Here is a 23,373-nt window from a genome sequence, read left to right as displayed (position 1 = left end):
ATGATTGCTAGTTCTTGGGAATTAGCATTTTTTTTGTACAAGGGAATCTCCCCAAATCAACTAGCATGATGGCGGAAACTTTCTTTTTGTGCTAGTAACTTCCAGACTATCAGCGGTCGAAAACTCCAATAATCTCCCAAAATGTGTCTCCCTCCCTTACTTACTTAAGAGTGTTGAAGCTCATTTTGAACGACATGTTTGTCCTAAATAATGGTTTCGGAACAAGGTGCAAGCAAAGGTATTTTGTAAAAATGTTACAGACTACTGCAAACAAGAAGGATATCATATTACCTTTGGAGCAGACTGCACTGAGCAATAGAAGGAACCACCTCTTCTGCTCACCCAATCAAATTGCTCTGAGTGGTTTGCTGGTGTTTTCATGTGTTTACAATTAATTCTATGGGTTTTCATCATAATGCATCTCAGCCGTGAACATACATAGTTTAATAAACTTCCATTTAAAGGATTTCTTAGCGGGCTTACTGCCAAAACGAGGTCAATTGTTGTGACTCCCCAACAGTGGTTAAAAAGTGCCTAATATATACTGGACTGAACCACTACCTTGTCAGTGTTACCTTGGCCCCCATGTATCATAGTTGGAATCAATCCTACAGCTTTGAACCGTCGCAAAGAAATATGATGCAGTCAACTTTTCTCTCCAAACAATATGTGCTCATGAATAAAGCCATATATGGTCGCGAGCCATTGGTTGCCGACCCCTGCGCCATAGAAATGGCATTGTGCAAGAGACAAGTTAGACAAAAAGTACGCCGACACGATTCGTGAGTAAGTTTTTTGTGCTCAACACATTTCACGGCCGCAACTGGTAGATTGACCAAGGTTTTTTTCCAAAAAATGGTCACGATCCAGAAGAGGTGCAAAGGTTCTTTTGCATTGTGGGTGAGAGGTGCAGGAACGAACGAAATTCTGAGGGAAAAAAATGAGTAATTTTGTCTGAGGAAGACACTTTGAAAATGGAACAATTCATACCAAGATAGTTATCACAATTAAATTAAAATGAATTTAATATTAAAGTAAAATATAAAAGGAAGATAGAGATAAATATGATTACAATTTCAAAATCTAAAATTATGAAATAAATTACAATTTATATCATGTTAAAGATAAAATTATGTAAGAATAAAAGTGACAAATTGGACTTTAAACAACTAACCATTATATTGATCCATCCATCCATTATCTGCACCGCTTATCCTCAGTAGGGTCGCAGGGGTGCTGGAGCCCATCTCAGCTATCTTTGGGCAGTGGGCAGGGAGCACTCTAAACTGGTTGCCAGCCAATCGCAGGGCACACAGGGCCAGGCAACTCATTCGCTCATTCACGCCTAGAGACAATTTGGACCGGCCAATTAACAGGACATGAATGTTTTTGGGATGTGGGAGGAAACCGGAGTGCCCGGAGGAAACCCATGCAAGCACGGGCGAACATGCAAACTCCACAAATGAGGTTCGACCTCATGACCTCAGAACTGTGCCACACACGTGCTAACCACTGTGCCGCCGTGCTGCCCCCTAACCATTATAATTCAACTTAAATTAAAATTAAATTAGACCTCAATTAATATTAAATAATGGTATTAAAGTTGTATTCAAATTCAATCTAAATTAATTTACATTCAAATTACATTAGAGTTACACTATTATTGAATAAAAATTGAATGTAAATTAAATCTAAATCAAATTAAAATTAAAATGAAATTAAATTGAAATTAAATTGAAATTAAATTGAAATTAAATTGAAATCAAATTGAAATCATATTAAAATCAAATAAAATTAAAATTAAATTAAATTAAAAATAATGATCAACTAAAGTTCAAATACAGTTGAGTGTTTGTTGATTTTGTTTTAAAATTCAATATAAGTTAAAGACGAAAATTAAAGATAATACATCAAAAAATCGGCAGCACGGCGAAGCAGTGGTTAGCGCATGTGCGGCACAGTTCATGTCTTGGGAACCTTCTGCGTGGGTTCAAATCCAGCTCCCGGACTTCCTGTGCGGAGTTTGTATGTTCTCCCCGTGCTTGCGTGGGTTTCCTCCGGGCACTCCGGTTTCCTCCCACATTCCAAAAACATGCATTTCAGGTGAATTGGCCGGTCCAAATTGTCCCTAGTTGTGAATGAGCGAGTGAGTTGTCTGTCCCCGTGTGCCCTGCGATTGGCTGACAACCAGTCCAGGGTGTCCCCTGCCCACTGCCCGATGATTGCTGGGATGGGTTCCAGCACCCCCGCGACCCTACTGAGGATAGGCGGTATAGCTAATGAGATGAGATGAGATGAGACATCAAAAAATAATACATAAAAAATACATTTAAAATACAATTTTAAAAAATTACAACACAATTAAAAATTAAATTAAATCAACTGAAAAATATAATCGAAAATCTAAATATAATTTCAATTAAAATTCAATTCCCATTAAAAAAAGGAACGTTTGAAACAAGTTTATAATATTCAAATTATTTATGTAAAATATAAAAATAAATCAAATTAAAATTCTAAATGTAAAATAAAACAAAATAAAATAAAAAATCACAAAGTTAAATTAAGAATAAAAAAAATAAAAATAAAATACAATGAACAAGAGTTAAAAAGAAAAATAATCACATCGCATGTCAAAATTTTAAATATTACATTAAAATGAAATCCCCTCCGCTCTTCAATACAAGAGAAAATCTTCTCCCATAGGTAGATAATTATTCATGAATAATTGTCACTTGAGTTGAGGTTTTTGAGTTTTTCCTTGCCCTCATGTAGGTTTTAGGTCAGGGGATGGTGTCATAGTAGTCTGTGGTTTGCAATAATCTGTGGTCTGTGCAGCCCTTTGAGACTCTTTGTGATAAAGGCTATACAAATGAACATGAATTGACTTGAGGTTTTTGAGTTTTTCCCTTGCCCTTATGTAGGTTTTAAATAAGGGGATGGTGTAATTAAATGTGATTAAGGGCTATACAAATGGACATGAATTGACTTGACTTGAGCTTATATGTTCTTTTATTTTACTATTTTTCCACTTGATTTTCAAAAAACGAAGCAACATATCCAGATGGCAGATTATTTTGTTGAATTTGAAGGAGTGCTTGCTCTTTTAGCCCAAGGAGAAATCATTGCTCAATACGAAATGATTGTCTCTTTGAGAAAATTTGGTTGTAGAGGATTTTCTGTATTTTGGGGTATGTATATATAAATGTCTTCCCAATTCTTCTTGTGAGTGACAGCCTCGAGGCTGTCCCTGCCGGCAAAGGTAGGGCGAGGCCGGCGCGTGCCGGTGCCGAAGAACATGCTAGACCTGATGAATCATTGATGCACTCAAAGGCGCTCGCCTTTGTTACCTCTCTTTGCCGCTCTTAAAGCCCCCCCACACAACCCTCATTGAATGCATCCTCACGGACGTCCTGTTTTTTTTTCCCTCAAGTTCTTTTTCATTTGGCAAACACAAAAGGAGTGAGAGGAGGAAACTAAAAGGGAAAGTGTCGTTCCAAATTGTGTGCAGAATCGGAATCAGGTTATGTATAAACAGGGTTGGGTAGGGTTACTTTATCTTGATTACTTTCAATTGCTTTAGGATTACTCCAATACCAAATATGCTAATAAAAGACAAAATAAACTAAATATGAATAAAATGATGACTCACAACGCGTAGTAAGCTTTCTCTCCTGGCTTTGATCTCTTTGATACCCAGCCAAACTAACATAAAATGCGACAGAAACAAAATGAAAATGAATCCAAACAGCTTGCCAACATCATTTTTGCCGTTCTATGTATTCCGTTACTCCCCAAGCTTGCACAAAATTTATAAACACAATATAGAAAACCATATGGATAAAGGGTGGGAGGAAACAGAAGATTTTAGGTATTCCCCCCTCTTGTTTTACTACATGTTTTAGTTGTTTTCTTGTTCAATAAATTACAATTCGTTTTAATATACACTACACATTTTTTTTATCTTGGTAAAATACTAAACAAAATGTATCTGCAGTGTATTTCATTATCTTTTGCTGCCAGGTATTTCTATCCATCCATCCATTATCTGCACCGCCTATCCTCAGTAGGGTCACAGGGGTGCTGGAGCCCATCCAAGCTGTCTTCGGGCAGTGGGCAGGGAAAACCCTGAACCGGTTGCCTGTCAGTCGTAGGGCACACAGGGACAGACAATTCACTCGCTCATTCACACCTAGGGATAATTTAGGACGGCCAATTAACCTGACATGCATGTTTTGGAACGAGAAAACCGGAGTGCTCAGAGGAAAGCCACGCAAACACAGGGAGAACATGCAAACTCCACACAAGAAGGTTTGGGTATTTTTATTTTCATTAAAAATGCAAATTTTATTTTTTTCTCATCCAAATTTTATTTTTTCCGTTAAAATTAATTAAAAATGTCTTCGTATGTTAATCTATAATTGTTTTAATTTTACAAACAATATTCTTTAAATCAGTGTTTTAACCCTTTTCGAACCAAGGTAAACTTTTATTTATAAAAAAAGTTCCGAGGCACACCGTCCGTCGAAAATGTTGGAAAATGAAGTTATGTCAAATATTTCACAGTCCTTCCTAGGTAATTACTATATAAAGAGAAGAAAATAATACTTAAATAAAAAAGAAAGATGTGCTTTATTTATGTTTTTATGTTTTACAGTGCAATCTTAAACTGCTTTGTTAGACAAATTAAGTTATTAAAATTACTGTGCTACCTAATGAGCAGATAATTAGTACATAAAAAGTATATACATTTTTACTGCCACCTACTGACATGGATGACTATTACAGTTTTGTCTGAAGATTGCAAAAATACAGAAAAAAGGCCTGATTTTTTGGAAAGCTAAAATAGGGCAAATTCCAGCAGCACACTAGACAAGGTCTCACGGCACACGAGTGTGCCCCGACATACTGGTTGAAAAACACTGCTTTAAATAAAAGTGAAAAGAAAATGCATGAATTCAATTATTTCTCAAAATAAGAAGCAATATTTTTATTGGTGATTTTCTTATTTTGTCAAATGTATTTTTTGAAATATTCTTTAAAACAAAATACATATATACTGTATACACAAATAAGAAGTAGATTTACCCTTTTACTCAGACAATTGCAGATCAAAAAATACTACTTTTTGCAGTTACTAGAACTGGTTTTTTTCAGTTACTGTATTTCTGCCTAAAATGAACTGCACTTGTGCGGCCGTGATCTCTTATGCTCATTGGCATATTGTTGCGAGTGAAAGGATTCCCGCTAGAAATGATCATGTGTGTCCAGGATCCTTTATCCCCAATCCCATATTACTTGAATCAGGAGTCGTGAGATTCTGTCCCAACTGAAATGGAATGCAAGGATGCAGCCGCGATCCATTATCTACAATAGACTATTTTTGAGAGTGGGCACCATCAGAGCGTATTTTTTTTCGTATTTTGATGAATACTATTGTCGCCTGATAAGAATAAACTGCATTTTTTTGGCCATTATCCCCATTCAACTATTGCTGAAAGCAGGGGCTGAGAGAGTACATCTGTGTCTGGCGGCTATTTTTTTTTCCCTTTCTTTCTGCATAAAATGAACAGCACCTGTGTGGAAGCAAACCGTTATCCCCAGCCAACTACAGGGTCTAGTGGCGCGGTTTTTTTTGCTATGTACCGTATTTTCCGCACTATAAGGCGCACCTAAAAGTCTTAATTTTTTTCAAAAGCTGACCATGCGCCTTATAATACAGTGCGCCTTATATATGGCTCAATATTAAATTCGCAAAGTCTCGCACAGTAAAGTTGCGAGCGAAAAAGAAAATAGAAAGTGGTTGGCATTTCTTGAATCCCAAGACTTTAACCTTTCCGAATGATATTTGAAATGACGCATTTAAGTAACATCGTACGGACACCGCATCCGCACGTGTCTACGACACGTATTTGCTTCTTTGCAAGCTTTGGGAATGTTAAGGGGGTAATCAGTTGGACTGAATCATCTGACTGTTTTGTCGACGTTCCCATTGTAGCGCCTTATAATCCGGTGCACCTTATCTATGGAAGATATAGGACCGAAAAATATTTTTTGGGGGTGTGCCCTATAACCCGGTGCGCCCTATAGTGCGGAAAATACGGTAATGCTGAAATTTGCTATTGTGGCCTGCCTGAAGTGAACTGAACTGTTTTGGCTGTGATCCATTATTCCCAATTGAATATTGCTGAGGGCAGGGGCCAAGAGAGCAAAGGGTGTCATACATGGAGGCACTTTTTCCATTTGCTCTGCTTACAATGAACAGCACCTCTGCATCCGCAATTTTAAATCCCCAATCACATATTGCTGCGAGTGGGGACCGAAAGAAGGCACTTTTGCCAGAGGGCGTGCTGCTCTGGCCCACCGAAAATAAACTGCTCTGTTGTGGCCACGGTGCATTATTTCCGGTCAAATATTGCTTATAGCGGGGGCTGAAAGTGTAACATTGCCTCATTTATGCTGTTTTTTTTTATTTTTTTCCATTCGTTCCGCTAAAAATGACCAGCACCCGTGCGGACATGGTCCGTTATCCTCGTCCATTTTTTACAGATTGCATTTTTTACTCGTTTTGGCTGTTTAAGCATGCCTAGGTGGCCCACTAACATGAACTGCACTGCTTTGGCCCTGACCTGTTATTCCTAGTTGAAAATTGCTTAGAGAGCATATTTGGGTCATGTACTCAGCTCTTTTTTTCCATTCTTTCCGCCTATATGAACGGCACCCATGTGGTTGCAATCTGTTATCCCCATTCATTGTTGCTGCGAGTGGCACCCGGCAGAGTGTATGTTAAAAATGTCTGGGGGGTTCATGGATTTTGACAATCGTTGGGGGTTCTTGTCCTCATTAACCGCGATAAACGAGGGGTTACAATACCACCAGTATCACCAACAATACTAATACCTGGCTCCCACTAGCTAGACGAGGAAATTGCTCTTATTTTAGGTATTAATGTTATTATTTCACTCGAAAAATATGTTTTATTATTTTTATTTGGTAATATTCTGACATTTTCTTGACCTCCCCCTACCAAAATAATGACTCAATTCATACTATATTGCATGTTTTTGCCCACTTAATGGCCTTTTAGTCCTGCGGAAGTGCAGACTTTTACCTTTAAGGGTCAACAGATGCTCAGCTCAGGTCTGCTTAGTCGTCTGGAAATGAGTCGACCCCCTTCGGCCCCCTTCGGGGCCCCACCCTTAGGAATTGTTTCACACAAGCCGGAAGAGTCGAGAAAGAGTCGCTAAAGTGGAGAAGAACACGCACTCAACTCCGGCAAGAGTATCTTGGCCATGCGTGAACTGATGCTGATGACATTTACATGTAGCCGTGACGCCTGAATGGCTTCCGATGCTCGTGAGGGGGGGGTCTTAAAAAAAAAAAAGGAAAATGGCCGCAACACACACGGTGCAATTTAACATCGCAACACAAACACTTTTGCGTGCAACTGAAATTCCGCCGTGTCGGATAACAACAACCGGAGATTTGTTTTTGAGTCTTTTAGCGTTCTCTCTTCGGGCGAAACGGTGAAGACGACTCTTGATAAAGTTGTCGGAAACCTTTTAAAAAGCATTTGGCAAAAGTCATTAGATTCCGTCGGCTAAGAAAAGTTTTTTAATCTGGTGGGTTAATTTGACCCAAAAGAATAGGGAAATGTATATGTACATATATATATACTGGTATATATATATATATATATATATATATATATATATATATATATATATATATATATATATATATATATATATATATATATATATATATATATATATATATATATATATATATATATATATATATATATACACACACACATTCCTTCTTACAGCGTAGTTTTATTCAACTGGACATTGTGACAAAAAGCCTGTGGCCTGTTATTCGCTCAAAAAATATTAAATTAAGCGAAAGCTCCACAGTGTTGAGGTATTCTCTGTCTGAATACAGAAACCCTCCCTATGACACCTTCCGTTTGCTTTAGTTCTATAGAATTAAGTGCCCTTTTGTTCTAACTGATTGGGTCAAACTTTTTAAATGAGTTACTGGCGCCGACTGACGAAGTTTCTATAATTTAAAACTATTTTCTCTGCATCAGTAAAAGCGTTGAAGTTGTATTAATTCTGGATTTAAAGCCTTGGAGCTGCAGTAACTCTTGAGTTAATGCTTTAAAATATGTTAACTCTTGACTTAAAGCTTTAAAACTGCAGTAACTCTTGGGTTAAAGCTTTAAATATGCATTATAATTCGAGCTCAAGCTTTACAGCTTTTATAACTGTTGGGTTTAAAGTTACAAAGATGCGTGAACTCAAACGGATTTTGACAGTGCCAATTTTGTCCGCCAAACAATTAGACGGCAATGACTCACAGTAAAATGTGATGTTGTTACAAACCTTTCAAAAACCATTTTGCAGAATCCATTAGCCTCCGTCGGCTAAAAAAAAAGAGTTTTTCTTTGTTTTGATGGGTTTATTCGCCCCCAAAATTAGGGAAATGTTACAGTATACAAATAAATATCTAGATATTAAATTATGCTAAAAGAAATAAGGTTAACACCAAATTTCTGTTTGTTCCCAGCTAATCTGAACACAGAAAAAAATGAGATTAAATAGGATAACATGACCTAAATTAGCGATCACTTTTATCTGGCTTCCTAGTATTTAACGGACCATTCTTGATACTTCCAAAGGGAAGTCCTCGAGCCGGTAACGAGAACTTCATTCCCGGTTTTTCCTTCCCATGTAACAAGCCGAGAGTTCACAGGGATCTTGGACACCACTTCCGATTTTCCGTCCTCCCACCAACCTTCGGCTAATCCTCGCGCAGCGTGAGCGAGATTCCAAAGCCGCCACGTAGCATCGGCGTCGGTGGAGGAACGTTGAGGTCATTGATTCCTCGTCGCCACTAGCTAGCGGCAAGTTAACGGGAGGAAAAATAACAGATACTGTAGCTAGCTCGCAAATATTGCAAACATAAATAAATATAATATAATTTGTAGTTTTTTAAATATTTAAGGTTTTTTTAAACAGCTTTAAGACTGTATGATATAGACATCAGCTATAGCGAGCTAACTAAATATATACCAATGCAGGAGAGAAATTAGAGGGGATGTAAGGACCAGGATACTATTGCTAGCTAAAAGTAGGGAGATCGCAAAAATTAAACAAGAATAAATTGTGATTTTTCAAATATATATATATATATACACAAATCTATACATCTATATATATATATATATATATATATATATATATATATATATATATATATATATATATATATATATATATATATATATTTATATATATATATATATATATATATATATATATATATATATATATATATATATATATATATATATTGCCCCTGATAAGTAGGTACAGCATGTGCGTGTGTGTGAATGAGTGAGTGTGAAGCACATTGTACAGCACTTTGGGTGGTTTTCAGTGACTTGAAATATATATGGCTTAAAATGTTTAGAATCCTTTAAGATGGATTGATTTTTTATCACAAAATTGAATAAATGTATATATAACAACCATAAAAAAAGGTACAAATAATAATAATTTATATTTGTATTAGCCTTTAAGACTAATTTGATTTCTAACCTAATCCAAATAATATTTCAAAATATAATATACGGATATATATTTTATATATTTATATTTTCATATATAATATATTACATATTTATTATCTCATCTCATCTCATCTCATTAGCTGCACCGCTTATCCTCAGTAGGGTCGCGGGGGTGCTAGAGCCCATCCCAGCAATCATTGGGCAATGGGCAGGGGACACCCTGAACTGGTTGCCAGCCAATCGCAGGGCACACAGGGACAGACAACTCATTCGCTCAGTCACACCCAGGGACAATTTGGACCGGCCAATTCACCTGAAATGCATGTTTTTGGAATGTGGGAGGAAACCGGAGTGCCCGGAGGAAACCCACGCAAGCACAGGGAGAACATACAAACTTGGCACAGAAAGTCTGGAGCTGCATTTGAACCCACACAGGAGGTTCCCATGACTTGAACTGTGGCGCACATGCGCTAACCACTGCCCCGCCGTGCTGCCCCATATTTTTTTATGTATTCAATTATTAATGCAAACAAGGTGATTTAATTATTTTTATAAAATATATTCAAAATAAATGGATTAAATAAAAAAACGGATCATTTTTATATTTTTTCCAGAATGATCTTTCTCTCATTAAAAAAAAAAGATAATCACATGTCATTGTTGCTAGGGAGATTTGAAAAAAATTATCTGTTCATAGCACTTAAGTACCTTTTTTTTCTCCTAAAAAAATCGTACATTATTAAAATAGCGTACCTAATTCATAAAATATATTCTCTCCATATCAATTTCTCTCCTGGAATTCAACACTCTTGAAATTCACCCGGAGTTATGTACCATCTTTTGTAAGTGAAGCCCAAACCGCCCCCTAGGGTTCTTAAGTGTAACTACACCCCTCCCTCTCTTCCACTCACACTTCCATTCTTTTTTTTAATGCTTGTCTACATCCGACTGGGTGTTTTCTCCCACGCAGAGTGGGATTGGGTTCTAAGTTTAATCACGCACACACCAAAAACATCAAAAGTGTCATTAAGAATACGTGGAGGTAAAAGACTGCGAGTCTTATACTCGAGAAGTGAGCGATCCACGCGTGGGAGTGAATCCATCCCTCCCTCCTTTCTCTTCCATGCCTCCCTCTCTCACCCTCCCTCCATCCATTCCTCCCATTTGCATTCCTCCTCATTGCGGGACGGAGCGTTCGGGCGCGCGCACGTACGCACCAAAAAGAAAACGGACCCTTCCGCGTCTTCTCTTTATTTTTGTGCGCGCATGTTCCACGTCAAAGAGCGGACCTTGTGATTTTCTTTATCCTCCCACTCCCACTCTTGTCAGACAAGTGCGCGCGCACAGGTTCGGGCGCGTGCGTGTGTTCCCTGCGCGGAGGTCTGATAGGAGTTGGACGTTTGCGCGCCGTGGAAAATGCGAAAGGATGCTGCGTAGCGGTGGAGCTGAGGAAAACAGCAGGTGAGTTATTTTTTCCCACGTCTCGCGGGGGAGACAGGGGCGAGGTGGTCATCACGGAGACGAGTTTATGCACGTGATCGCTTATGTATTCTGAATTAAAGATCGAAAGCGATGCGTAAAGCTTGCGTGGCGTGCAGGTAGGACAAATCAGATCAGGACATCAGCATCAGCAAGCTTGCTTCGTGGGAGTGTGCGTCAGTGTGTGCGTAAAGGATTTAGCCATTAATCACATTGTAATTGTCCCGTGAATTTGATTGCAGCACCCCTTTTTTTAAGAGAGAGGCTCCATATTAATCTCGGCGATAACATTGGCAGCCTCATCTGCAAAAAGATGGCTTATCTGCTCAACGGGCTGCATCCTGCACCCCCCGGAACGACCCCCTTCCCAGCTTCACCTCCCCTCCCAAATCACACGTCAACTTATTTTTATCTTTAAAGTCTTCATCACGTGGTTTACCCTGGAGTGCCGTGTCTAATCTCGTCGCTATGCAGTGTTCTATTCTAACTGCACAAAATGGTTAAAAAGTTGCCGGTTTGGCGGCACCGCCGGCCCCTCCGGAGAACCCCCTTTCCTGATCCATTCATCCGATCCCCCCTACCCCTTCAAGCCGGTCTGTATCTTGGCGGAGGACAACAAGGGATGCGGCGGAGTATCAGCAGGCTGTGTGATGCTGAGCCTGCGGACATTGAGAAAAAAAGTGCTGTTGTGTTATAAATAGCCTGAGGGAAGGGCGAGGAGGGTGCTAGATGAACGGAGAGAGGTGTGATGTCCGAACCCACCACGGAAAAACAAATGAACTCCGGGATGTCAGAGATAATGGATATCTGGATGTCAGATAAGATAGGGTGTGGCTAACTAACTGGGTGACTTACCCAAAAATGGAAAAAAGGAAAAAAGTCTCCTAGAATGCTGCAGAGTTGTCTCCGCTGTTAAATTATGTTAGGAAGATGCAGTTACACCTATAGTCAGTTAGTTTGATGGTTTTTGTACTCATGATAAAAACAAGTCATACTGTCATCCGGTCCGTAGCCTTCGCTTTGAAAACGCTGGTCTACCCGTGATCCCAAGAGCCAAAAAGAAATCCACAAGTTCGAAAGCATTCTCTACTCGGGCCCCGGTGCTATAGAATGCTCTTTCCCCCTGAGATTCGATCTGCAACCTCAGTGGAACTGTTTATATCTAAGCTTAAAACACACTTCTATTCTACAGCATATGAATAACCTATATTTTACGTTGACAATATCTGTGTATTATTTGTTATTGCAACATCCATTGCAGCCTGGTCATCCTGGAAGGGGGATGTACTCATGTGCGGTCCCTTCTCAATGTTTCTTTATTTCCTCATGTTTTTCCTTGCCCTCATGTAGGTTTTAGATCAGGGAATGGTGTCATAATAGTCCCTGGTTTGCAATAATATGTGGTCTGTGCAGTGATTGAGGGATATGCAAATAAACACGACTTGGCTTTATCCGTTACCATATTTAACTTTTTTTTTTTTAAGTTTTCATTTAGCAGTTTTATTTGCCTCGTTTCAGTGGAAAACAAGAATTAAAGTAGAAAAAATAGCATTAAAATAAGCTCATTTATCTTGCAATGATTAATGGATATCCCCAAAACATTTTAAATAAATGAAACTACCTGCCATTATTATTTTTATTTATGTTATTATACATTCAAAACAAGTTTTAGCTCATTTTAACTCGGAGGCCACACAATAGAACAAATATTCTCTTGAGGGCCGGACTAGTAGATTAGACACAAAGAAAAAGAGAGAGGAAAAAAAAGAGAAAGAGAGGGATAGGAAATGAGAGTTTGTGACAAGGAAAGACGGAGATATAGAGAGAGAGAGAGAGAGAGAGAAAATCAAAAGAAATATAAAGAGAAATAGAGAGAGAGAGGGGGGAAAAGAGAAAGAGAGAGAGAAAGAAATCCAAATAGAAATTGAGAAATAGTGAGATAGGATGAAAGAAAGAGAAGGAAAGAAACCCAAAGTGAAATTGAAAGAGAAACAGCGAAGGAAAGAAAAGAAGAGAAAGAGAGGAGGGTAGCAAGAGAGGAGAAAGAAAAAGAGAGAGAGAAGAGAAAGAAAAGCAACAAAGGAACAGAGAGCAAAATAAGGTAAAGAGGCACAAAGAGAAAGAGACGAAGAAGAAGGAAAGAGAAAAAGAGAGAAACAGAGTGTGAAAAAGATAGAGAGTGAGACAAAAAGGGAGGATGAGAGAGAGCCAGAGAAATAAATACAACGACAACATCTTAATGGGAGCCACCTGTCTTTGGTAACACCAGGTTTACATATTTCAATATGCAGCTCCTTTTTCTCTTGCGCTTCCCTCAGCGTTGTCTCGCGGGCCGGATTCAACCCCTTAGCAGGCCTGATCCGGCTCGCGGGCCGCCTGTTTTAATAATAATGAAAGTGTATAGTATATATAGTACTTAAAATAAGTAGTTTTATAAGTCTTATTTTATTGGGAAAAAAAGGACAAAAAAAGGAAAGTAAAAATATAATTTCATTGAAATAAATTAAATATAAAATATATATATATATATATTTATAGAAATAGGTAAAACTATCTGAACACGATTAATAGTGATTATTTTGTTCAAGGAACTGGGATAAAAACTTACAATGACTACAATTATCTGGCAGGATGCAGTTAAACACAGACCAATTCAAACTGAAGAAAACATGAAGGTAAGACAATGGAGAAAGTGTTGGAATATGAATGAGTTCTAACTGAATGAGACTCTAAATCAGGAGGAAAGAGGGAACATGGTCACGCATGGACAACATAATGCTCCAACACAGACTATATCTAACAGAATAACACCTGAAAGTGAGATGACTCAATAAGTATTTCCAACATAGGCAGAACAACAAGAGTGGATAGAATTATAACAAAAGCTTGCTCTAACTGAACAAAATATGAAAATAATATGATGCAGGATATCTACTCACACGTGAATAGAATAATAATGTTAGTGCCGTGACGAATAAATCATGAGATATAATGTCGGCCCACTAGCTCTAACGTAACAAAACATGAACGTGAGATGGCGCATTATATGCACTTGCATGTGGATACAACAAGAACAAGAGTTACATGACAAGACACATAAATATAATGAAGGCCAAATAACTAGCTCTCTCTGAACACAACATGAAGGTAAGATGACCTAGGTTTTGTTCTCGCATGTAAATAGAACCACAATGAGTGGGCCAGGACAACGAGACCTTGATATATAATGCAGGCGCACTTACTTGCTCTAACTGAACAAAACATGAAAATCATATGATGCAGGATATCTACTCCCACGTGGATAGAATAATAATGTGTGTGCCGTGACTAATAAAGCGTGAGATATGTCGGGCCACAAGCTCCAACGGAACAAAACATGAAAGTGAGAAGGCGCTTGATATGTACTAGGATGTTGATATAACAATATCATAATAATAAAGTGCTATAACAATGAGATTATATAATAGAAACACTAAATTCCTCTAACTGAACAAAACATGAAAATAATATGATGAAAGATCTGTTCTCACATGCAGATAGAATAATAATAAATCATGAAATATGTTATCGGCCCACTATCTCTAACATAACTTATGTCATCTCACTTTCATGTTTCTTTATGTTCTCGCGTGTGAAGACAACAATAATGAAAGTGCCAAGAAAACAAGACCTTAAAATGTAATGCAGGCAGCCTTACTTGAAGGATATATACTCACATAGGGATAGAATAACAATGTGAAAGCCTTCACGAATCAAACATGAGATATAATGCTGGCCCACTAGCTTTAATGGAACAGAACATGAAAGTCAGATGTTGAATTCACAAAAGCGTCATTGTGACAGGACCCAGAAATATAACGCAGGCACAATAAGTAGCTCTACCAGAACAAAACATAAAAGTACGATGACATAGTTTACAAATTTAATGCAGGCACGCTGAGTAGCTCTGACGGAACAAAACATGAAAGTAAGACAATGCATCGTAAGTACTTGTGTGGAGATAGAATGAGCTTGCTATTGCAGCGAGACCAAAGTGGGAGAAATAGCAAAATAGCTGGGTGTTCAAATGCTTCTTTTCTTCACTTTATTTGCTGTTGCCCATTGATGCTGAGGTCAAGGTCTTCTCCAAAGAGAGGAGTGGCACTTTAAACTGAAAAACAACGGCAACCAGATGATGATGGTGCTGAATTTGAGTCAAATCAGGAGTATTCTACTGCTACCGGTAACCGTGTAAACCAGTACTATAGGTTTCATGTGGCGGAGCGAACTCCAACCCAAAAAACAGGCACGGAGAGGGATGGGTGCCGAAAGGCTGTGCTTGCCTAAGACACACCACAGGAAGTGGTGATCCTACCGCCCAGGTGGTTTAAAGATGTGTGAAAGGTGAAATTCAAATAAAATACCCGAGTACTGATAATCAAAGGTAGTATTACCGGAGTACCTCTGAGACGGCTTAAAGTCTCCGGATCAAGGCCATCCGCTTGCGGGGCCACTTTTAGATGCCTGATCGGCTTTGTAGTCCGGCGCAACCTCAGCATATGTTAAAGGTAATCCCAAATTCTTAAATATGCTGAATAGTACGTGGTTTTTGCATAATATCTGTATACAGTGGTATCTCTACCAATGCATTTAATTCGTTCCTAGAGTAGCTTCGAAACCAGAAAACTAGAAGTACAAACGCATTTTGAATGTAAATTCGTTAATAAGTTCAAGCCCCGCGAAAATACAGTAAGATATTTTTTAAATGACTCACAAAAGAGAATCTAAACACGAACCAAATACGTGTTTAAATTGGGTTATCACACAATCAATAGAAAACTGCAGGCATATATCATAAATAACAAAGAGTGAAGGAAATAATAAATGTAGTCATTTACCTTTCTGCTTGTCGTTTCTTGAAAAACGGATCCAATGACGTCTGTATTTGCCGGCTTTTGACAATCCGTTGGAAATGCGCGATGCAGACGTAGTGGTAGCCCGCCTCATCACTTAAAGCGCTCGTTTTGGGATCAAGAGATTGCATGTTCCATTCCCGGCTCTTCCGTGTGATATGTCGAAGTGTCCTTGGGCAAGACACTGAATCTCTAATACCCTACTATTGGTATGTGAGTGTGTGTGAATGGGTAAGTGTGAAGCACATCGTAAAGCACTTTGGCTGGTCTTCAGTGACTTGAAAAGCGTTTTATAAATGCAGACCATCCATTCATCCATCCATAATTGTCTTGAATTTGGGTTGATTGAATGATGGTTGCCTCCCCCTCATCTTTGAACTCTGACGGTGACACGAACAGTCTGCTGGGAGCTTGCATTTCCATAGTGTTGTGTTCCTTCAGTTACATCTCAGTTCTTAGAGTGATGGTGTTGTTTTAGCTTGGAGGCCGCATGGTAGAAAAAAAAACGCACAGGAGCTGGACTAGTAGTTCAAAGAGAAAGAGAGAGACGGTGATAGAAAAAGATAGGGAGAGCAGGAAAGAGAACGAGAAAGAGAAAAAAGACAAAGAGTGAGAAAGAGAAAAAATGAAAAATGAAGAAATAGAAAGAGAGTAAAATACAGAAAGACAGAGGATCGAGAAAGAAAGAAAGAAAGAAAGAGAGGAAGGAAGGAAGGAATGAAGGAAGGAAGGAAGGACAGAAAAAAAGAAAGAAAGAAAGAAAGAAAGAAAGAAAGAAACATTTCAAAAGGAGGGAGAGAGAGCAAGATCAAAGAGAGAAAGAAAGAGAAAAAAAGGAATAAGAGAAGAAATTGAGAAACAGAATGGGAGAGAAAGAAAGAAGATGGGGAAAAAAGAAGACATTTAGAGGGGGATACAAAGAGAAAGAAACAAAAGGAGAGAAAAAGTGATAAAGAGAGAGACAAATAAGAAAGACAGAGAGAGTGAGAAAGAGAGGACATAGTGAGACAGAGCAGCAGAGAGAAAAAAGAGAAAAATAGAGAGACTGAGAAGCAAATAAAGAGAAAAATAGAGACTGAGAAGCAAATAAAGAGAAAAACAAGCTTGAGAGACAGTAAGGGAGAGAAAAAGAAAAATGAGAGAAAGAGGAAAAGAGAGTGAGAATGTGAGAAAGAAAGATGGTGAGTAGGAGAGAGGACGACAGGGAGGGAGAAAGAAACAGAAAGAAAAGAACAGGGTAATGATAGGAAAGAGAAAGAAAAAAAAGAAAAGAAAGAGGTATTAATACAGCTCCAGTCAACATATTTCAAACTAAAAGTCATCCCCATGATCCGGCCCGCGGGCCGCGTGGTTAACGCATATGCTCTAGAGCAGGGGTGTCAAACTCATTTGAACTCGGGGGCCACACGATAGAACAAACATTCTGTCGGGGGCCGGGCTAGTAGATTAAACAGAAAGAAAAAGAGGGAAAAAGAAATAAGAGGAAGGAGGAGGGAAAAGGAGAGAGGGCGGGAGAAAGAAAGAAAAAGAGAGAGGGAGAGAGCGTGAGAAACAAAAGATAAAAAGTCGTGAGAGAGGGGGAAAAGAAGGGGAGGGGAAGAAAGAAATCCAAAGAGAAATAGAAAGACAGAAGGAGAGAAAAGAGAAAAGAAAACGTGAAGGGTAGGAAGAGAGAAAGAGAAAAGAGAGAAAAGGAAAAAAAGGAAGTTAGAGCAAAAGGGGAGAGAGAAAGAGACAAAGAACAACAAAGGAAGAGAAAAAGAGAGACACAGAGAGTGAAAGAGACAGAGACAGAGTGGGAGAAAAGGGGTGGAAAAGAAAGGGAGAGAGAAAGAAATAAATACAAGTACAGTGTCTTTGTTCGAGGCACCTGGCTTTGGCAACATCAAGGTGACATATTTCAACCTGCAGCTTGTTTTTCTCTTGCACTTCTCAGTGTTGTCTCGCGGGCCTGATTCCATCCATTAGCGGGCCTGATCTGGCCCGCGGGCCGCCTGTTTGACACCTGTGCTCTAGAGCCTCGATTTCTGGAGTCGGCGAAAACAACAAAAGGCAAAATTCTGCTTCAAGAAACGGCGCTCATGGCTCATCTTCCAAGAGACGGGTGTCGGCGCAGTAAAGTGGCCGTCGGTCGCCGTGACGACATCCCGGGGGTGTCGCCACGACGACACCTCCCGCCTCCGCGAGGTGTTTATTAGCTCCCGGATGACGGCCATGACGCCTGAACATGGCGCCAAGAAACGGGTGGTGGGGGTCCTTAGGGTGGCGGGGGGACGGGCGCCGGGTGCTACTTGACGGACCCATTCTCTTCTTCTTCTCTTCTTTCATTAAACAAAACCAATATTACCCTAATGGCAGGACACAACGTGACATGCAACCAGATGATAGGGGGCGCTGCAGGACAAACATGTTATGAAGTCTAAAAAGAAGAAGAAGATGAACCGCTGTCGGGGTAAATGGGCGAAATATTTACAACGTAGTGCTTAAAGCAGGGGTTTGCAACCTGGTGCCCGCGGGTGCCCTCTGAGGACGGCTGAGGATCCCTGTTCTTGCTGGGTCATTGTGATTTTCTAGTGACTATGACTAAATCAACTTAACCCTTTATCCTACTTACCTTTCTTCTTGATCTTTCATACTCTCTTTCTTTCTTTCTATCCCTCCATCATTCTCTCTTTATTTTTATCTCCTTTTTTATCTCTCTGTGTCTTTCTCTCTCTTTTGCTTTCTCTCTTACTCATTCTCTAACTCTCTCTTTCTTTTTTCTTTTTCATCGTCTTACTTTCTCTCACTCTCTCTTAAGCTCTTTCTCTCTCTTACTCTTTCTTTCTGTTTCCTTGTTTCTCTCCATCGTTCTCTCTTTTTCTTGTTCTTTTCGCTCTTCTCTTTCTCTCTCTCTCTCTCTCTCTCTCTCTCTCTGTCCTTTTCTTTCCCTCTGTTTTTTATTTTTTCTCTCTCTCTCCATCATTCTTTATATATTTTCTCTCTTTCTTGTTCTCCTTTTTTAGCTCTCTTTGTGTCTTTCTCTCTCTTTTCCTTTCTCTCTTACTCATTCTCTAACTTTCTCTTTCTCTTTCTTTCTTTTTCTCCCTCTTAATTTCTCTCTATCTCTTAATCTCTTTCTCTCACATTTACTCTCTCTCTCTTTCCCTCTCTCCTTTCCTCTCTCTTACTCTCTTTTTCTGTTTCCTTATTTCCCTCCATATTTCTCTCTTGTTCTCTTTCTTTTCTCTCTTATATCTCTCTCGCTCCATCACTCCTTTACTTTCCTTCTCTTTTTTTGATTATATCTGTTGTACACATTTTTATTCTATCTAATGTGAAATTATATTTTAAGTCTTGCATCAGTTGATTAAATGAAAAAAAGAAAAAAAATAGATACACGATTACTATATTTACGCAAATGTATGTCCTGCGTGGCGTTCTTTTTTTCCGCCAAAAATGAACTGCACCAGTGCAGTTGCTATCCATGATTCCCGATTGCATATTGGCAGCTATTTTTCCACCCGTATTTTCTGCCTAAAATGAACTGAACTTGTGCGACTGCAATCCATTATCCACAATCCCATAATGCTGCGAGTGGGGACCAGTAGAAGGTACTTCTGTCGGGAGGCATTCTGTTCTGGCCCGCCTAAAATAAAATGCACATTTGTGGCCACGTTCCATTTTCTCAGTAGACTATTCATGAGAGCGAGAGAGCTCTGCCTGGCCGTTTTTTTTCCTTCTCTTTGCGACTAAAATGAACAGCACCTGTGCAGTCAAGGTCCTTTATCCCCAGTTGACTATTGTTGAGAGTAGGTGTCGGTAAAAGGCATTTAATTTTTTGTCTGGGGTTGCTGAAGTGTACCACTGTACACAAATTAATTGCATTGTTTTGGCTGTGATCAAATATCCCATGTCCAATTTCGCTGTGAGCGAGGGTTGGTAGAGCTTGTTTGTGGTGCCTCGTTTTCTCCTTTTCTTTTCGTTGTAAATGAACAGCCCCATGTGGTGGCAATCCGTTATCCCCCTTTGACTATTGCTGAGAGCAGGGGCTCGTAGAGCACATTTTTGTTTTCTCTCTGTGTCGCTGAAGTGTGCCATTTTGGCCTGCCTAAAATAAACTTGCTGCACTGCTGTTGCCACAATCCTTTATCCCAAGTTTACCATTGCTGACTGCGGAGTCTGAAAGTGCAAATTTGTGTTATGTGTGACGGCTCGTTTTTGCCTCAAATAAACGGCACATGAGCAGCCGCGATCCATTATCACTGGTAGAGTGTTGCTGCGAGCAAGAGCCGGCAGATTTTTTGTCGTGTGGGGTGCTGTTCTGGCACTCCTAAAATAAAATGCACTGTTTTGGCAGCTATTAATTATCGCTGGTTGACTCTTGTTGAGAGCAGGGGATGGCTGATGAAGTGTGCCATTTCTGGCCTGCCTAATATGAAATGAATTTTTGGCCACAATCCATTATCTTCAGTCACCATTTCTGAGAACGGGGGCTGATGTAGCAAATTTGTGTCATGTGAGGCAGCTGTGTTTTCCATTACCTATACATTGCACCTGTGCAAAGGTAATCCATTATCCCTGGTTGACTATTACTGCAAAAGGGGGCCGTCAGAAGGCCATTTCTTTAAGAGGTGTGCTAAAAATGAAATGCTCTGTTCTGGTCGCTATCCATTACCCTCTTTCGACTATTGCTGAGACCTGGGGCTGGCAGAGCGCATTTTTGTTTGCGGTTGTGGCTGCTGAAGTGTGCCATTTTTGACCTGCCTCAAATGAAATGCACTGTTTTGGATTCAACCCACTATCCCCAGTCGACTCTTGCTGAGAGCGGGGTCGAGGGCAAAAGTAGGGTCATCTCGTCTCTTTTCACATTCCTTCAGCCTAAAGTAAAGAGCGTCTGTGTGGTCGCTATTCATTATCCCTGGTGGACTATGTTTGAAGTGGACAGCTACCTATCCAATTTCCGCATATTCCTTATTATTTGCGATAAACGGGGGACTATATTACTTCCATGATTGCCAAAAATACCCCCCAAAAACGACAATATGTAACATTGCATCGCCATTTTGTGACAGGTTCAAATCTGCCTGGAAACAGCCATCGACTATTCCGAGAGCCCCGCATACCGACGCTGCCTTCAGGCGCTTCACAGAGAATTATTTTGATAATCAAAGAAACACCCCCGCAACCTTTGACCTTCGGTTTTAACAACACGTCCTCCGAGGGTGGCGCCGACTGATTAATGGCCGCGTTGGCACGGAAACGCCGGGAATTTCGGGAGAGCTGTGACGACCGCCAATATAAAATCTTCATCATTATTGCAACTTTTTGCACCCGTACACAAACAAATCCTCAGCAAGGTCGAGTATTGAAATTCTATTTGTGATTACGGTGTGAAAAAAGGGGAGAGCGCCCCCGCGATTACTTTGTGTGAAAGCAGGTCACAGCGGGATGCGGTTATTTATAATCGCCATCAAGGGTCGGCATTTGATTGCTCTGGTCTGATGCTTACTTGATAGGCCCCTGATCAAGGGGGGGTGGATTAAGCACTCACGTAAAATATGTTGACATGCCCGATTATACTCCAGCTCAAATAATACCTCAAAAATTAGGGTTCAATAAGATATTATGACATCATTTTAACTATTTTTTTAATCTTATTAAAAATATGCATTTTATAAATAAATAAACAGTGTCTGAAACTCAGGACAAAAAGGTACAGGACACCAGGCCAGACAACTCTGAAAAGTTGCCTGCCCCATTTTCATATCTGTCAGCCTGTACATTTTTGCTGAATACAGTACGTTTATTATGCATTTTAAGACGTGTACGACGTACAAGAAAACGCAATTGTCAATTATGGGTACTATCTGGTAAACACCGACTATCACGAAACGGCAAATCACTCAAATCACACGAATTTGCCGCGGAAGCCTCTTTCTCTGTATCGTCTTTTTTCGTTGTAAACGAAGCGAGCGGTTTGATGCTACTGTGCGCATGAGTCTGCTGCCCGGGGATTTCCCATCATGCATCATTCCGTGGTAGTTGTGTAGTGAAAGCAAGTCCGTCTCTTTTTAGAGAATTGGCTTTTTTGGCTCAAGGCATTAAAGAGAGCCGGATCTCAAACGGCTCACTTGCTTTGATGCATTATATTACGAATTGTGATGTTGTATAAAGAAGTTAAGAAAAAAAGGAAGTATAAAAGAAGAAAATGAATGGTTTGTGGTTATCCCTTTAATCAGTATATTACCAACAAAGATTGAATGCAGAAAATGAATTCATAATTTGAATAAGAAAATTCTACTTAATTATATTTGCATGTATTTTTTCCTTTTACAGTGAACGTCCAAGCTACTTCATTTAACTTTTTTTTAACATGATCATGTCGAGCAACTCAGTATCTCACAACAAAATTTTAATTAACAATATATATGATATAACGAGACACATGTAAAACATAACATGTTAAACTACATAAATAAACACGTTTGAAAAAAAAAGTATGGTGTAAGATTATTTTGTATTTGGTATGGGAAATCACGAAAGTTTGTAAGGGCATGGAGCCCTGGAGGTTGACAGGTATGCATTTTTCACAACCCGTTGTTGCAAAGTATTAAGGATTGATAATCAGAATATATAATATATATATGCCATTACAGTAAAAGGTGGCGCTGCAAAGTATGAACTCAATGGGGCCGAATCCAGTTTTTCATTTTTTATTTGTTAAAAAAGTTTCAAATATCCAATAAAGTGTGTTCCACCTCATGATTGTGTCCCACTTATTGTTGATGCTTCACAAGAAATGACAGTTTTATATCTTTACGTTTGAAGTCTGAAATGTGGCAAAAGGTCACAAAGATCAAAGGGGCCAAATAGTTGCGCAAGCCACTGTGTAAGGCGCATCAAACTATAAGCCTCACAAGATTAAAACAGAAGATAGACAGCGTATTATGTAGAAAATGAGGAAATCTGGTTTGATAATTGAAATGAATCGATTCATTCTTCAACGGTTACCGTATGTAGAAAAATGGATTGCAATTATTACAAATGTCTTTACTATATTTCTGGCTCTATAAAAGACAAAAAGGATTATAAGGCATACTATTGAATCTATGGCTAAATTAGGATTTTTAGGTGCGCATTATAATCTGGAAAATGCGGTATGTTAGTTGTGCTGACCTTATATTAAGTTTCTTTAATTTGAAAAAATATATTCCTTAAATATACTGAAAAATAAAATCATTTTAGTTGTTCTTCCCTCAGGTACTTACTGCTATTTCTTTTTTTTTTTTGTTTAATTTTATTACAAATCTTAAATGAATGAATAAATAAATTGATTGTTTCCAATAAAAAAATATATATTCTGTCCTTGGATACTTGAGCTAATTTTAACATTTTTCAATAAAAAAGGAATACAAAAATAAAATAAAATAAGAAGAAAAT

The 23,373-nt window shown here is 39.0% G+C and overlaps 1 protein-coding gene across 4 annotated transcripts in view; it reads left to right on the top strand.

Annotated features, from left to right (window-relative positions):
* lingo1a (leucine rich repeat and Ig domain containing 1a) overlaps window positions 1-23,373 on the top strand; it is a 123,041-nt gene that overhangs the window by 66,096 nt on the left and 33,572 nt on the right. Inside the window, exon 1 of one of the 4 annotated variants that reach the window (XM_088340684.1) lies at window positions 10,760-11,041. The exons of 2 other annotated variants lie outside the window; for them this stretch is intronic. Coding sequence is in view for 1 of the 2 variants with exons in the window: in XM_088340683.1 (XP_088196809.1) it covers window positions 13,669-13,734 (66 nt within the window). In the remaining variant the exon portion in view is untranslated. Of the gene's footprint in view, window positions 1-10,759; window positions 11,042-12,382; window positions 13,735-23,373 lie in introns of those variants that run through there. One more of the 4 variants, XM_088340683.1, reaches the window with a different exon arrangement.

This window comes from Urocampus carinirostris, chromosome 7 (genome assembly GCF_059441175.1).
Source record: "Urocampus carinirostris isolate Australia breed hairy pipefish chromosome 7, RoL_Ucar_1.0, whole genome shotgun sequence".
Taxonomy (NCBI): Eukaryota; Metazoa; Chordata; class Actinopteri; order Syngnathiformes; family Syngnathidae; genus Urocampus; species Urocampus carinirostris.
This window is presented reverse-complemented; position numbering and strand designations above follow the sequence as displayed.